This window comes from Alosa alosa, chromosome 12 (assembly GCF_017589495.1).
Source record: "Alosa alosa isolate M-15738 ecotype Scorff River chromosome 12, AALO_Geno_1.1, whole genome shotgun sequence".
Classification (NCBI taxonomy): Eukaryota; Metazoa; Chordata; class Actinopteri; order Clupeiformes; family Clupeidae; genus Alosa; species Alosa alosa.
Genome location: NC_063200.1, coordinates 16,374,976 through 16,389,390, shown reverse-complemented (window position 1 = coordinate 16,389,390; position 14,415 = coordinate 16,374,976). Strand labels below are relative to the sequence as shown.

Genomic DNA, 14,415 nt, shown 5'->3' with positions numbered 1-14,415 from the left:
CTGCATCGCCAGCATCCTGTACACACACACACGCTGCTGCACCGCCGACCTCCTGTACATACACACACATACACATACACACACACACACACACACACACACACACGCGCTGCTGCACCGCCGACCTCCTGTACATACACACACACACACACACACACAGTGACAGGAGCAGTGGCCATATGTCCCTCCGCGACCTCCAGGCGAAAAGAGACCAGCACAGGCTTTTGCTTGACTAACCATGACAGGGAATACGCAGATGTTTGGTTTGGACAGGAAGCAGAAATGTCTTTCTGATGTGACCCAGGCTTGTGACCCAGGAAGCAGTTACATTAATCTACACTGACTGTCAAACACGACACAATGACTTGTCTTACAGATGACTGTAATCCAGGTCAGACAATATGATACATAATCAAGAAGCAGCCATATTTTAATCCCCCCTGTCATCTGTTATACATAAACAAAAGTATGTGACTTCTGTAGGAGCATTAGCAGTAAATCCTCTGGCCTCCATCCTTCTTCACAGCGACTCCTGTATTAAACATTAAGCCGTTCTGCAACATGCAAATTCGTATTCGAGTCGCAAAACACTTCACTCCAAAAGTTCTCTCCCAAGCAATTACCATACAAGTCAACGGGGGGATCAAGACTTCAGTCTTGTCCATGTGTGAGTGAACTCAGACGCTATAACAGGTTACAAACACATACAATTCAAAGCTCACTTACTGAAACACACACACACACACACACACACACACACACACACACACACACATTCACACACACACACACACACAGCATTCACTTTGTCATTCTTAACAGGTTATAAAGACATACCATTCACAGCTCTCCATCCACAAGTAGAACAGATGTGAAAGATATGTTAGAAGTGTCTCACATCACGTCACACACACACACACATAACAAACATAAAAACACACACACACACACTCAGACACACATAGCAGTTCAGCTTGTCATTCTTAGCAAACACAACCAAACACTCAACTGACAAAGTAGAGGAGGTGAAGACCAACAGAAAAAACTAAATGCTCAGGCATGTGTCAGGAAGACGCATAGACAAACTCACAGACAAACTAGCAGACACACTTACAGAGGCACTCGCTTACAGACGGACTCAATCACAGACTCACTTACTCACAAACACACTCACAGACACACACACAAACACATTCACAGACACACGTACACACTCTCTCTCTCTCACACACACACACACACACACACTCACAGACACACGTACACACTCACTCTCTCTCTCACACACACACACACACACTCACAGACACACGTACACGCTCTCTCTCTCACACACACACACACACACAGAGGGTAGCGGGGAAGGTTTGGCCTGCAGAGCTGAAGAGCTGCATGGGTGCTGAGCAGTGCCACTGACTGGCCCAGTGTGTAGGTGGACTGTCAGAAGTGTGTGTGTGTGTGTGTGTTTGGTTCTGATCTGTGTGTGTGTGTGTGTTTCTCATCTCTGTATGTGTGCATGTATAGCTGTGTGTGTGCCTGTGTGTGTGTGTGTGTGTGTTTCTCATCAGTGTGTGAGTGACGTGTACGGTCTCTGAGGAGATGCCAACCTGCAGAGAGCTGATTTACTGAGCTCATATGTCTGTCAAAGCGCAGGGAAAGGAGCCACAACACACACACACACACACACACACACAAACACCTCACACACACACACACACACCTGATACATACACACACAAACACCTCACACACATGCACACACACACCGAGTCCTCCACTCTCTCTTTCACACCCACCCACCTAAACCCACTATTTCTCTCTCCCACAAACATACAGAGTTCTTTCTTTTTCTTTCTTTCTCTTTCTTTCCTAGTATCCCCCACACACACACACACACTCTTCCACATTTAACACACAACTGGCACCATGTAATACAAACACATCTTTAACTCTTGTGTCCTCAAGCTATTCACACCTAAAGTAATCGCCATTCACACGTACAACAGCTCCTATAGTTTCTGATAATGGTCACGGTTAGTGAAGCTGCACATAATCTTATGGGAGTTAAAACACAAATAAACTCCCATTATCTGCTAAAAATGGCCCATTCACACTGACTTGGTGGGGACTTGTAGGCCTATCCACGGCCTTCTTCATTGATGATCATTCAGGATTATGCAAAGAACCAGTGCTCATAGGATACAAATATATTGAATTGCCAGGACTCAAGTTCTGGAAGGGAACAACCCATGGCTGCTTTCATTACACTCACAATAACTAACCTGAAGGCAAAACGGCTTAATGGAATTTTGAAGGCAAATGTAATAAGCAAATTCAGAAAGACACACTATATGGCCAATGCTGATTCGGAAAAAATATGTTTAGCCTATAGGCCAAAAGGGGCAATGTGCCAATTTCAACAACCTCTGCTAAACAATCTATCAGATACTGAAAAATGTATGAATTTTTGCTGGTAGGTTGTATGTCAGGTTCAAACTCAACATTCTCATTAGGCTAATCGTCTTTATGGCTGAACCCAACCCAAGTACTTGTTCACAGTTGCTTTTAAGGTAGCAAGATAACTAAAAGTGAAACCTTGTTTCCGAAACGGGAACTTTTTTTTAAATCATGACTTATCTTAATGTGTGGCTACAGTGAAAACGAAATCTTTATAATATCACAACCAGCATTCCTGTGTATAAATTGCTGTAGGTCCAGCTCTGCTACCTACCAACCCATTTACACAAACGAACGAGAGAGAGACCTTTCTCTCAACAGATCAACCCACGCGCGATTGGCGCGCATGTCCGTTACCGATCTGTCAACATTGAAACGGAATCGCATAAACCTCGAAACGGCAGACACCTCGTGGACACCGACTCCCTTCAAGACAAATATAAATGTGTGTAACATAATCACACGGAGTCTATTAGATAACGCCTGTGGTTGACAAGACGGGCGGGGTGGGGGACGTTCAATAATTTAGGAGAAAACCAGGCAAAGAAACGCAATACTAACTGGGGGGGGGGGGGCAATTTCCTCACGTCAGGCACCAGGCATGCTTCGCCACCACGGGCATTTTATAGACAGCAAACAGCCGCCCGCGTTTTAACAGCTCAAAATGTCACTGTCTCCGGCTGCCGTGCAACTCTTGCAGGGCCGGCAAAGGCGGAGACATTTTGAGCTGTCAAAACGCGGGGTGGCTGTAGCGACCCTGCTGCTGCGGCTGTAGGAGGTGTGGACGGCTGGGGGAGGCAGAATTTAGACAACTGTCGCCAACACCAGCAAGTCAGTGGACTCGGCTCACTAACTTTTAATGACAACCACCTTCGGTGACTATCATATGAGAGTGTTAGAAGAATTGTGAAAGTGCAGAAGTAGGCTCAGTCTTCATTCCGCCAGCTCCACCAACGCACACATTTGCAAATATGCAAACCGAGAAAATGAGAGAAACATACCAATATTTCCAAATATTTCTTATAACATTAATTAGCTACGTATTTTCAACAATGCTGAAACAAATTCTTACTTTCCGAGTTCCTCGTATAGCTGATATTCGTCAGTAAAACGTGTACAGGTTGTCGTTGCCATGTCTCCGTCTTTCAACGCGGCTCCTGGCTACCCCAAAATTAAACTCCACCTTATGATCGAAACACTTAAGTTAATTTCCTGTGAGCAGGTGAGCAAGCGGCAGTAGCTTTTTGTTTAAAACTACAGAAAAGTAGATGTTTTCGCGTAAGGGAGAGGTTTGCTGACGCGCAGGCTTGGCTGCCTTTCCAACCCCTCTCTTGAAGTGTGTGCGGTTGGTTCAGTCGCACCACACTCGATATCCGCCGACTCCTCCGTCAGTTCCCAGGCTTCCTCGACAGAGGGCGGAGTGTTGCTCCTGTGTCCATCGATTTAAATACTAACAACACTTACTATCACTTGGCGCAAGATAGGACAATATAGGCTACCGTTCACATAGTGTAGCCTATCCTAGGCTACTATTAATTCTCTGTTTATACATTCTCGAACACCGCATTCATTTGTGTTATTACGCATGTCACTACAGTACACACACTGTAATGAAGGGGAATAGCAATGATATTTAACATCATGTCAAGTTTCAATATGCCGATATGACCGTATCGGCTTGCAGCGTCCTCTCCTGGATACATTCTGCACTGCATAAAGTTGATAAAGTAAACGTATTAGGGTAAACAATCCGAAACTAGCACTGTGTGTGCACTGCAGGTTATCAAGCATTTTAAGAACAAATGGAAAGACATGTTCACGTTAAACAGACGCCTGTATTTATTGAAATCAGGCACACACAAACGAGCAAAATATTTCAAAAGGACCCAAAAGTAAACTCTGGTCTGTCAAAATCTTCCAATGTCAGGACCTGCCATTTAAAACCTTGGCCCTAACATTTGACATTTAAGTTGATTTCTAACTATGTCACAGATCCCTCCACCACATCAAATAAAAAATGTTGGTTTGAAAAGAGGGAAAGAAAAATACAATATAAACAGGTGATGTGACAGGGGTCGTCTGTCCACCATTTCAACACTGCAATCATAAGCTCCCGTGACATTTTCCTCTCAATCACGCAACACTAACCACATGAAAAAAGCAAACATTTCATTGTAACTGTAACTTGTCTAAAAGAGACACGTGCCATCATGCCCAACACAAAAGGAGAGGAGGGAGGCCTACTCAAGAGCCAATCAGATTTCATAGCTGTCAATCAAGCCTCTCTTTTCTTTTATTGGCATTTGAATCAGAGCTGGGTCACCACACCATGAGGCGTTCTATCTCCTCCCACTGGAGGGTGCACACCACAAATCAGGTGTGTGCCCGCTGAGGTACGTGTGCTTGTGTTTGTGTTTGTTTGTTTCCTAATGTGAACTTCAGAACTGGACAGCGCTAGGAGGGATGTCGAACATCGACGGGTCAAACTGCTGACCCCTGAAGGGGGAACCCTCGGCATCCCAACCTTTCTTCAGCATGTCATGGACTTTCTGCAACACAGGGAGAAAGAGAGCGCTGAGATCTACTCACACAGACTTAATGAGATGCCTTAAGCCTGGTTAGTGACCATCAGATTGACCATATACAACAACAACACCTTACATTTACATGGCACTTGATCTAGGTATCTTTACAGTCATTCAGCAGAAATAGGGCTGGCTGTTAGTGATGGTGATGTCTCAATATTTAAATAACTGTATTGATCCTATGAGAAATTATCTCTATCTATCTAATAACATTTTAATAACAAAGCTTAATAACCTTTAATGACAAACAACAGTGTAAGATACTGTAGAGAACAGTAGTAATACAATAAAAAAACAATATAAACAAACATTTCTATTTAAATATTTATAATTAAATGTGGATGAGTATTGTAACCCTATTTTAATTTAATTTCACTGATCTACCTGATCTTTATTCTCATCAGTCCAAAGACTGTTGTTCCACAACTGGATAATTAGTGTGTAGTGGTAGCCATGGTCTAACAATGACCACAGTGCAACAATTCCAGACCCTGCCGTTGTGAGTCCATGTTGCTTTGTTTAAAAGTGCTAAATGTCAGTTACCTTTACCTTTAAATATACTACAAGCTTTTTTGTTTTATATACACTACTGGTCAAAAGTTTGGGGTCACTTAGAAATGTCCATTCCACTCCATTATAGACAGTATACCAGCTGAGATCAGTTGCATTGGTTTTTTAGGGCAGTAGTTTGCAGATTACATTATGTGCTTACATAATTGCAAAAAGGTTCTCCAATGTTTTCTAAGTTAGCCTTTTAAAACGATGTTGGATTAGTGAACAGAATGTGCCTTGGAATGAATGGTTGCTGATAATGGGCAAGGTAGATATTACATTAAAGATCAGCCGTTTCGTTCTACAACAGTTGAGAACCCTTTTGCAATTATGTAAGAACATAATATAATCTGCACACTACTGCCCTGATTAATGGGGGAACGAATGGGGGAGAGAGATATGACCGCAGGTTGGATGGATCCCCATGGGCACTAGATCCCAAATTTAGTATGGAAGGCTTTTCTCACCATTTCATGACTCTGAGGTTTCCCCTGGAGTTTCTGGTGGTAGTCGAACGTCAGGCGGTCCAGCACTGCATGCTCCTCCTCGTCAACCGTTGCCATGGAGCGCTCACGGTTGATCTGATTGATGTCGATCTCCTGTTCCCCCTTCAGCACAGCGCTCCACCACACCTCTCCCAACTTACTGAGCGAGACCTGGAGGAGAACAGGATTGTTAAATTGAATTGATGACAGACACACACACACACACACACACACACACACACATAAACTCCACCACACCGCTCCCAACTAACTAAGCGAGACCTGGAGGAGAACACGATGGTTAAATTGATGCCACACACACACACACACACACACACACACACCCCAACTTCCCCACACCTCTCTCCACTTACTAAGTTAGGAAAACACAATGGTTAAATTGAATTGATGCCACACACACACACCTCTCCCAACTTACTGAGCGAGACCTGGAGGAGAACACACAGGTTAAATTGATGCCACACACACACACACACACACACACACACACACACACACACACACACACACACACCTCTCATATACACACACACAGAATCCTCCACTCTCTCTTTCACACCTACCCACCTAAACCCACTATTTCTATGTATGTGATGATGTGGGGCTATTTTAATTCCAAAGGCCAAGGGAACTTTATCAGGATGCATAGTCTCCTGGATCCATGAAATAACTGGCCTTTAAAAATAGAAATCTGCCTGCCTCTATGAGAATTTAACATAGGGGGGTGTATACTAATGCACCCTGTATTTTAATGAAGAACATGTGTTTATTTACGATACATTATTCATTCACAAAGAAAATTGGTGTCCTTAAAGGTTGGATTTTCCCTCGTTTTTTTAATTAAAGCATTAAGATCAATTTCCAAAAGATGATTTTTTTTATTCCTCTTTTTAGTCAACTTTATCATGGGGGTGAATACTTTTACAAGGCACTGTATCTATGTATCTGTATAACAGTAAACACCAAGTGGGCGGACTTATTTTTGTGCATTTCTTTACAGTTTGACCACTTTTGTATGTGACGAAACAAAACTTGCGGAAACAAAACCCACACACGTTACTACAGCACTCTACAGGATGATGGTGTGATTGAATTTTTCTACATTTGGAAATTTGTCATTTCAGCAAGAGTTGAACAAGCCCCAAAAGGCTGGGTCTGTGAGTTAAGGGTACACTTCCTACCAGGATGCATCGTCCGGGCTCTAGACTCCAGAGCGAGTTCTCCGTGTTGATCTTGTGACAAAGCTCCCCTTCTCGACCAGGACCCTCTCTGTTGACCCCTCTTTCAAGGCAACGCGAAGTCTGTCTGACTGAAAGTTAACTGACACCTGGAAACAAACCCATTAAAGTTAATGCTACTGAATTTCAGGTCATCAATTAAAAGTGCCACTTTCCTATTTTAAAACGTGATGATTCAGTACCAAGGTATAATGTGTTGATTGCATGATTAAAAAAAACAGGATTGCAGATTTTGCATTAATGCTCATTTTCTCATTTTACTCAATGCTCATAAAACTGCCTTACAGTATATATTGTCTAAACATGGTATATAACTACAGGACATGAGTCAAATTCACATATATGGTTGATCAATGTAAACATTTATACTCTGCTCTGCGTAAGATTATAAAAGCCTGTAGAGAGAAAACCACATTACCTGTTTGCCCTTGAGGATATTCGGCTCAACATGAACTTTGATCTCTACATCATTGTAGTCCTGGGACCAGGTGTAGTTCTCCCTCACAGCCCCGTTATAGCTGTCCGGGTTGCTCTGGGAAGCTGAGTTGGCTCTAAAGCAAAATATTTATGTCCAGTTTAAGCAACATTACTGTCAAATCAATCAGATCCTTCTCTTTCGTTAGACTCTTATAGGGAGCAGGGGGTGTATTCAGGGACAGCGACACACACAAGAAGCAGATTGCATGAATTGTAATGTGAGCAACATCCTCTCACACACTAAACACTCACGGGTCTGCTGCAGTCGCTCCTGCAGAGGTGGACGCCGCTGCCTGGTCACCCCCTGATTGCTGCGCAACACTGGTGCTCTGGGACTGTGAGGAGGCAGCGAGAGAGGCTGGAGACGGAGCGACAGCTGGGGATGACGACGGGGACTGGGATGGAGCACTGGCCTCCACCGTGCGGCTGCTGGATGCCGATGCTGATGCTGCTGTCGCTGCGGCGACGGCTCCTGCCTCCGGCTGCCCTGACTGCACCTCCAGCTCTTGAATCGCTGCTGGTGCTCGGCGTTGTGCTTCGCGCTCCCGGTCAGCAATGGCAAACTTCTCAAAGATTTTGAAGGTCTGATGAGAGAAGAAAAAGCAAAAATACTTTGGACTCTCACTTTCATTGTGACAACAGTGCACTATATTTCAGTTCATTAGATTATTATTAATTTTCCATAGTCGATTAACCTGTCGATTATTTATTACTCGATTAATCGTTTAGTTGTTTCTTTGAGAAAATGTCATAAAACAGAAAAAATTGAGCATGTTCTCTAATGTTTTGTTTTGTCCATATGATGCCACAGATATTTAGTCACAAAGACGAGTAATTAAAGATGAAGTTCATGAAGCTGCAATTAGAAATTAATTGATTAATTGATCAACCTGGTAACCTAGTAGTTACACAATCTACAAACACATTTTATTCAAGGAGCCAATAAAGCGGGTCCATCTGAACATCTGGGGTAGCCTGATCGTCCTGTCATAGCCTGCACCCTGATGTTTTTCAGAAGAGACATGACAAACACTCACACACAATGTGTGTAAACAAGAGTATGTGTTCCCTCTGAAGAATTTCTACATAGAAATGGCTATTATGCAGTCTTTAAATAGTGCAACTTGTGCACAACCTAACTGAACTACTAACCTAGGCCTACTGAACATGTGTGCATTCTTCGCAACAACTTCTATGCATACCAGTAATGAAGAATCCAACCAGATGTTGGAGTTCACAAGTGTTATTTTGTTACTTACTTTGAGGACCATTTTCTCTGCTACACCAGGGGGAAAGCCCATGCGGTCATTTGGACCTGAAAGAAGACGGTAGAAGTCTGTTTTTCGGTAAAGAAATCCAAAGTAGACCTGTAGAAAATCCTGTATATTTCCAACGTGTTGTAAGATCCCAAGTAGAGCGTTGTCATACATTTCAGTCATTTCTATTGGCGATGACATTGTTAATGTTTAATAGAGCTAGTACTAATTTATTGGCTGAAATATTACTAAATTTGACAAACGTGAAAGTTTGTAAATCTAATTCCCTTCAGCTGCCTAACTAAACCCGACTGTCGGCTGGACTGGCCGTCTATTTTGTTCTAGAGCTTCTATCACGTGTTACATTTGTTTCTTGTACGGAGTGCAGTTATTGCTATATACATAATAGTTCCTACCAGTAAAAGGAAAACGAAAAGAAACTGCGCGGGACAAATATATAAATATATAAAGTAAGCAACCATTCATACTAAATGTATAATATAAATTATTATCATTTCCAAGGTTTCCGTATATCAAAATGAAAAATATAACAAATGGGTCAAATGTACAAATAAATGCCCAGCCCACGTGACGTCTGTCAAAATGGCGACGCCCTTGATAAGTCGGTGTGCGTTGTTAGGGGTGAGAAATAACTTTTTTTATTTCAGTGTAATTAGCTGCAGACAAATATATTGTGTAACCTACGTGGTGTACTTTACTCTTGCCATAATTATACATTTTCAAACATGAACATGGTTGTGACTGAGCTCGCTAGTAGCATCATGATGTACTGGCATTGGCTAGCTTATGTTCAGTACAAGACAAACCTCTGCTTGCAGCGTCTGCGAATTTATCGACTAAAACTGTTTGTCTGTCTGTCTGTCTGTGTGTGTGTGTGTGTGTGTGTGTTTTTGTACAGGCTACGCTTCGAAGACTGTCCATTGGTGACTCCACTTTGGGAGTGCGAGGAATTCATTCAACTGCGATATGTTACAAGGTAACACCATGATAATACACTTACCAGTGTAGTGTTCTCCATAATATATGCTTTAGCTATTCTAAACTTAAGATATGTTATTGCCAGAATTTATTGAGAATGATGCTGATTGGTTTCCTCGTTACACAGACGAATAGTCGCCTTACTTCCATAGACAATTCTAATGCTTGTGGGTCGACTACATAATACTTACCTGTCACTTTCAGGGAAAGGGCAAAGAGTTGTAAAGGTCCGGTTTCAGAAAGTCCTGCCACATATTTGCTCCAACCATTCACTAAATCAGCTTAGCCAGGTAGATGAGCTAATTAGTGATATCACCTGTGTTAAGTGTGACTTTTACACCTCTGGGAAAGAGCAAAAACTGTAAGCCTTTTTCCTCATTTATATTCTGGCTGGCAAATCAAATACCAGACAGCGTGGCCTCTACTAGGTCTGTTTATTTTTCTTTTCTTTGGAGTTTACACACACACACACACACACACACATACACACAAACTTTCCTCCAGCTCTGTGTCATTCTCCTCTCTGTCCTTGGTTGTCTCCACAGAACAGAGCTGCCCGTATTCGTGTGGGAAAAGGTGACCGACCCCTGAACTATGAGCAGGCGCTCCATCCACACCAGATAGGTCATCGAAAAGGCTGGCTATCTGCACACACCAGTAAGTAACATACCCACGTCCTGCACCTGTGCGCACATTCCCAGTACAAAGACCTCTCAGACAGCACGTCTTCTGCAGGCTTCTGTCATTGATGTCAATTGAGTGCCTGTAGAGCCAGTGTAGCTCAGCAAGCCAGTCCTTGCACGGCAAGCCTTTTTGCAGTTTCTGGAAGTAGGCCTGTGGGAGAAAGGACAAGTGACAAGTGCTGCTTTAGAGGATCTCTGATCACTCTTTTTTTAACATTGGGGCTATATGTTTCTTTTTGCCTCTATTAGTAAGTGAAGTAAATAAAGTGTTAGTGAGTAAAGTCCCTAAGTAAAGTCTCAAAGCTTTACATTACTGCCCACCTGTCTTTCTCCCAACAGGTAACCTGCATGAGGAAGAGGGTGCTGCTGACAGAACCGTAGAGGACGTTTTCATTCGCCGCTTCATCTATGGCACATTCCACGGTTGCCTAGCCAATGAGCTGGTCATCAAACGCCGCGGGAACCTCATTGTGATATGTGGCCTGATGCTTCAGAAGCTGCCGCCACAGAAATTCTACTTCCTGATTGGCTACACAGAGACTCTGCTCTCGCACTTTTACAAGTGCCCTGTCAAGATGGAAATACAGACTTTGGAACAGAAGGCAGTTTATAAATATGTCTGAATGTACACATACGTACACTGAGACATACTTACACACATACAGCTCTGGAAGCAAAATTAGACACCACTGCACATTTTTTTTATGTTATCCTACGGCTGCTGAGTGACATTTGAATGAGTTGACGGTCATATTCAAATTTTCAGTGGTCTCTTAATTTTGAATATGACTGTCAACTCATTCCAATGTCACTCAGCAATCGTAGGATGAAATCAGAGATATGTGCAGTGCTGTATGTACACCTGATTGACTGTATGGAATAAGGTGAGATTCATCATGTGAAAGCTTAGTTTGTAATCTGCTGTTTGTAAAGTGGCCCGTTACCGAATCAGATTTTGGTGAATTCCTTTTCTTTTGGTGTATTCCCATTCCCTCTTGAACCGTGCTTATTGCTTCTCATTGTATTTACTCAAACCATCATTAAAACTGTTAAATTATCCTAGAGGTGAAGCTTTTGTCTAAAAGCATGTCTCAATATTGCCCATGTACTTTGACATCTAAAATATATGTTAAATATATGTTAAATATATGTTAAATATATGTTAAATATATGTTTATGATAAATATGTTTCCATTGGATGCTGCCTATTCCCTTACACACAATAGTATCTGTTCCATTATGTATTGTCCCAGCTATACTATGTTGGAGTTACACTAGAGGAACACTGCTTGGAAAAAATAAGAGAACACTTTTTCATAAGAGCAGAGGTGGTTGTGAATCAGTTTCAACCTGCTTTGATGTCAACAAAGTTAACAACAGGTGCACTAAGAGGGGCAACAATGAGATGACCCCCAAAACAGGAATGGTTTTACAGGTGGTGGCAGCTGATATTTTTCCATCTTTATCCTTCTTGACTGATTTTTTGCATTTGGCTAGGGTCAGTGTCACTACTGGCATAAGCCAATACCTGGAACCTACAAAGGTTGCACAGGTAGTCCAACTTCACCAGAATGGCACACAAAAATATTCTATTGCCAGAAAGATTGCTGTCTCCCAGTGCAGTCTCAAGAGCATGAAGGAGATTCCAGGAGACAGGCAGTTGCTCTAGGAGAGCTGGGCAGGGTAGTAGAAGGTCCTTAACCCAGCAGCAGGACCAGTATCTTCTCCTTTGTGCAAGGCACGATAACCGCTCTTGGGTATCTGGATAAAATCTTCAGACCCATTGTCTGACCCTGTACTGGTGCAGTGGGCCGTGGGTTCCTCCTGATGCACAACAATGGCCGACCACATGTGGCGAAAGTGTGCAGGCAGTTCCTGGAGGATGAAGACTGTCCCCCAAATTCCCCTGACTTAAATCCAATAGAACACCTCTGTGACATTATGTTTTGGTTCACCCAACACCGGCAGGTTGCACCGCAGACTATGAAGGAGCTCAGTGATGGCCGTGTCCACATCTGGGAGCAGATCTCCCAGGGCACCATCCGCCCTCTCATTAGGAGCATGCCCCGACGTCAAGCATGTCGAGGGCCATATGAACTACTGAGTGCTATGTTTGAGTTCCTGCGATGAAATTTTGGCAAAACGGACTAGCCTGCCATATAATTTTTTCACTTTGATTTTCAGGGGATCTTTGAATTCAGCCCTTTGTAAGTTGATCATTTTAATTTCCAAAAAACGATATGGCATCCATTCGTTCCTAACATACTACTATAGATATACTATAAAGTCCATATCAGTATAGATATCCAGCATGATGTTTTTTCCCATTAAGGGTTTCCCATTATGTGTTTTCAAAGTGCTCCTTTACATTTTTTTGAGCAGTGTATTTGAATCTATCCTTTGGATGGGTTAGCATTATTTATGATATTCCGAAAATGTTAGGCATATCTAAACTGCTGGTATGCAGATTAATGATGGTAAAACAATGTTGGCTTTGATTTGGATGCTTTTGAAACTAATTAACCACAAAAGCAGAGGACTTTGTGCAATGGTGCAAACTAAATCACCTTCAACTCAACACTTCAAAGACCAAGGAGATGGTGGTGGATTTCCGCAGGTCTAAGCCCGCTCTGCTACCATGTCTCCCTTGATGGGGTCAATGTGGAGGTGGTAAGCACCTACAAGTATCTGGGTCTCCATTGGTCTCCACTGACGCACTCTACAAGAAAGGGAAGAGCAGGCTGTACTTCCTGAGGAGGCTGCGGTCCTTCAATGTGTGCAGCAAGCTCCTCAGGATGTTCTACCAGTCTGTTGTTGCCAGCGTCCTCTTTTATGCAGTGGTATGCTGGGGAGGAAGCACAAAGAAGAAGGATTCTGGGCGACTTGACAGGCTGGTAAGGAAAGCTGGCTCTGTAGTGGGAGCTGAACTGGAGTGCATCACTTCAATATCTGACAAAAGGACCCTGAACAAACTGATTAACATCTTGGATAATGAATGTCATCCACTCTACAGCACTATTAAAAAGCAAAAGAGCTTGATCAGCTTGAGACTTCGCTCATTGCCATGCACAACTGAAAGGCTGAGGAAGTCATTTGTCCCAAGGGCTACTGAACTGTCCAATGCTTCACTAAAGGGAAGAGGAGAGATAGACTTCTCTGCTTAGTCTGTCTGCCTCTCCACCCTCTCCATGTTTGAGTACTGACTGCCCACTACTGCTTTACTACTGTTTTACTATTGTTTTACTAATGTCCACAGCCTAAGGTTTTTACTACTGTTTTACTGTTACACTGCTTTTCATGCTATATTAGCACACATGACCAATGGCTTCTGCTACAATACTGAATGACTGTAACCCTATTACAGTTTTTTTTATATTACCTTGTCTACATTATACTTTACTCTCCTATTTGTCCATATTATTTATGCTGGTCTCTAGACCTTTTTCTTGCACCTTCACCATGACACTCACTCTCTTGAGCACCTCACCATGCACACAGAACTACAGGCCATTCCCGGCCCTGTCACTGCAAGCGTCTCATGCTTGATCACCCTCAAGCACACTGTGGATTTTTTAAATTTAATTTATATAGTATATTTAGTATTTCGTTTTGTTACTTTTTCTTATATTCTACTGTCTCTATTGTACAGTGGAGTTTTGTTA

The 14,415-nt window shown here is 42.7% G+C and overlaps 3 protein-coding genes across 51 annotated transcripts in view; 1 reads left to right on the top strand and 2 right to left on the bottom strand.

Annotated features, from left to right (window-relative positions):
- The window catches only part of LOC125304506 (calcium/calmodulin-dependent protein kinase type II subunit beta), an 80,046-nt gene extending 76,188 nt beyond the window's left edge, over positions 1 to 3,858 (bottom strand). For 13 of the 49 annotated variants that reach the window (XM_048258833.1, XM_048258841.1, XM_048258835.1 and 10 more), the window contains exon 1: positions 3,530 to 3,837. In XM_048258833.1, coding sequence (XP_048114790.1) covers positions 3,530 to 3,591 — 62 coding nt within the window. In that variant the 5' untranslated portion in view covers positions 3,592 to 3,837. Of the gene's footprint in view, positions 1 to 3,529 lie in introns of all 49 variants that reach the window. The other 36 variants (XM_048258846.1, XM_048258852.1, XM_048258855.1 and 33 more) reach the window with 13 other exon arrangements.
- Positions 3,859 to 4,272: 414 nt separating this feature from the next.
- nudcd3 (NudC domain containing 3) lies at positions 4,273 to 9,444 on the bottom strand. The gene is given in 7 exon segments (XM_048259037.1): positions 4,273 to 5,006; positions 6,062 to 6,250; positions 7,282 to 7,353; positions 7,356 to 7,427; positions 7,757 to 7,889; positions 8,068 to 8,399; positions 9,075 to 9,444. Coding segments are annotated over 7 exon segments (1,107 nt in total). The 5' UTR covers positions 9,273 to 9,444; the 3' UTR covers positions 4,273 to 4,895.
- Positions 9,445 to 9,664: 220 nt separating this feature from the next.
- mrps24 (mitochondrial ribosomal protein S24) lies at positions 9,665 to 11,812 on the top strand. The gene is made up of 4 exons (XM_048259192.1): positions 9,665 to 9,713; positions 9,991 to 10,068; positions 10,616 to 10,727; positions 11,093 to 11,812. The coding sequence occupies exons 1-4, from the start codon at positions 9,675 to 9,677 to the stop codon at positions 11,374 to 11,376; spliced, it is 513 nt and encodes a 170-aa protein (XP_048115149.1). The 5' UTR covers positions 9,665 to 9,674; the 3' UTR covers positions 11,377 to 11,812.
- Positions 11,813 to 14,415: the final 2,603 nt, after the last annotated feature.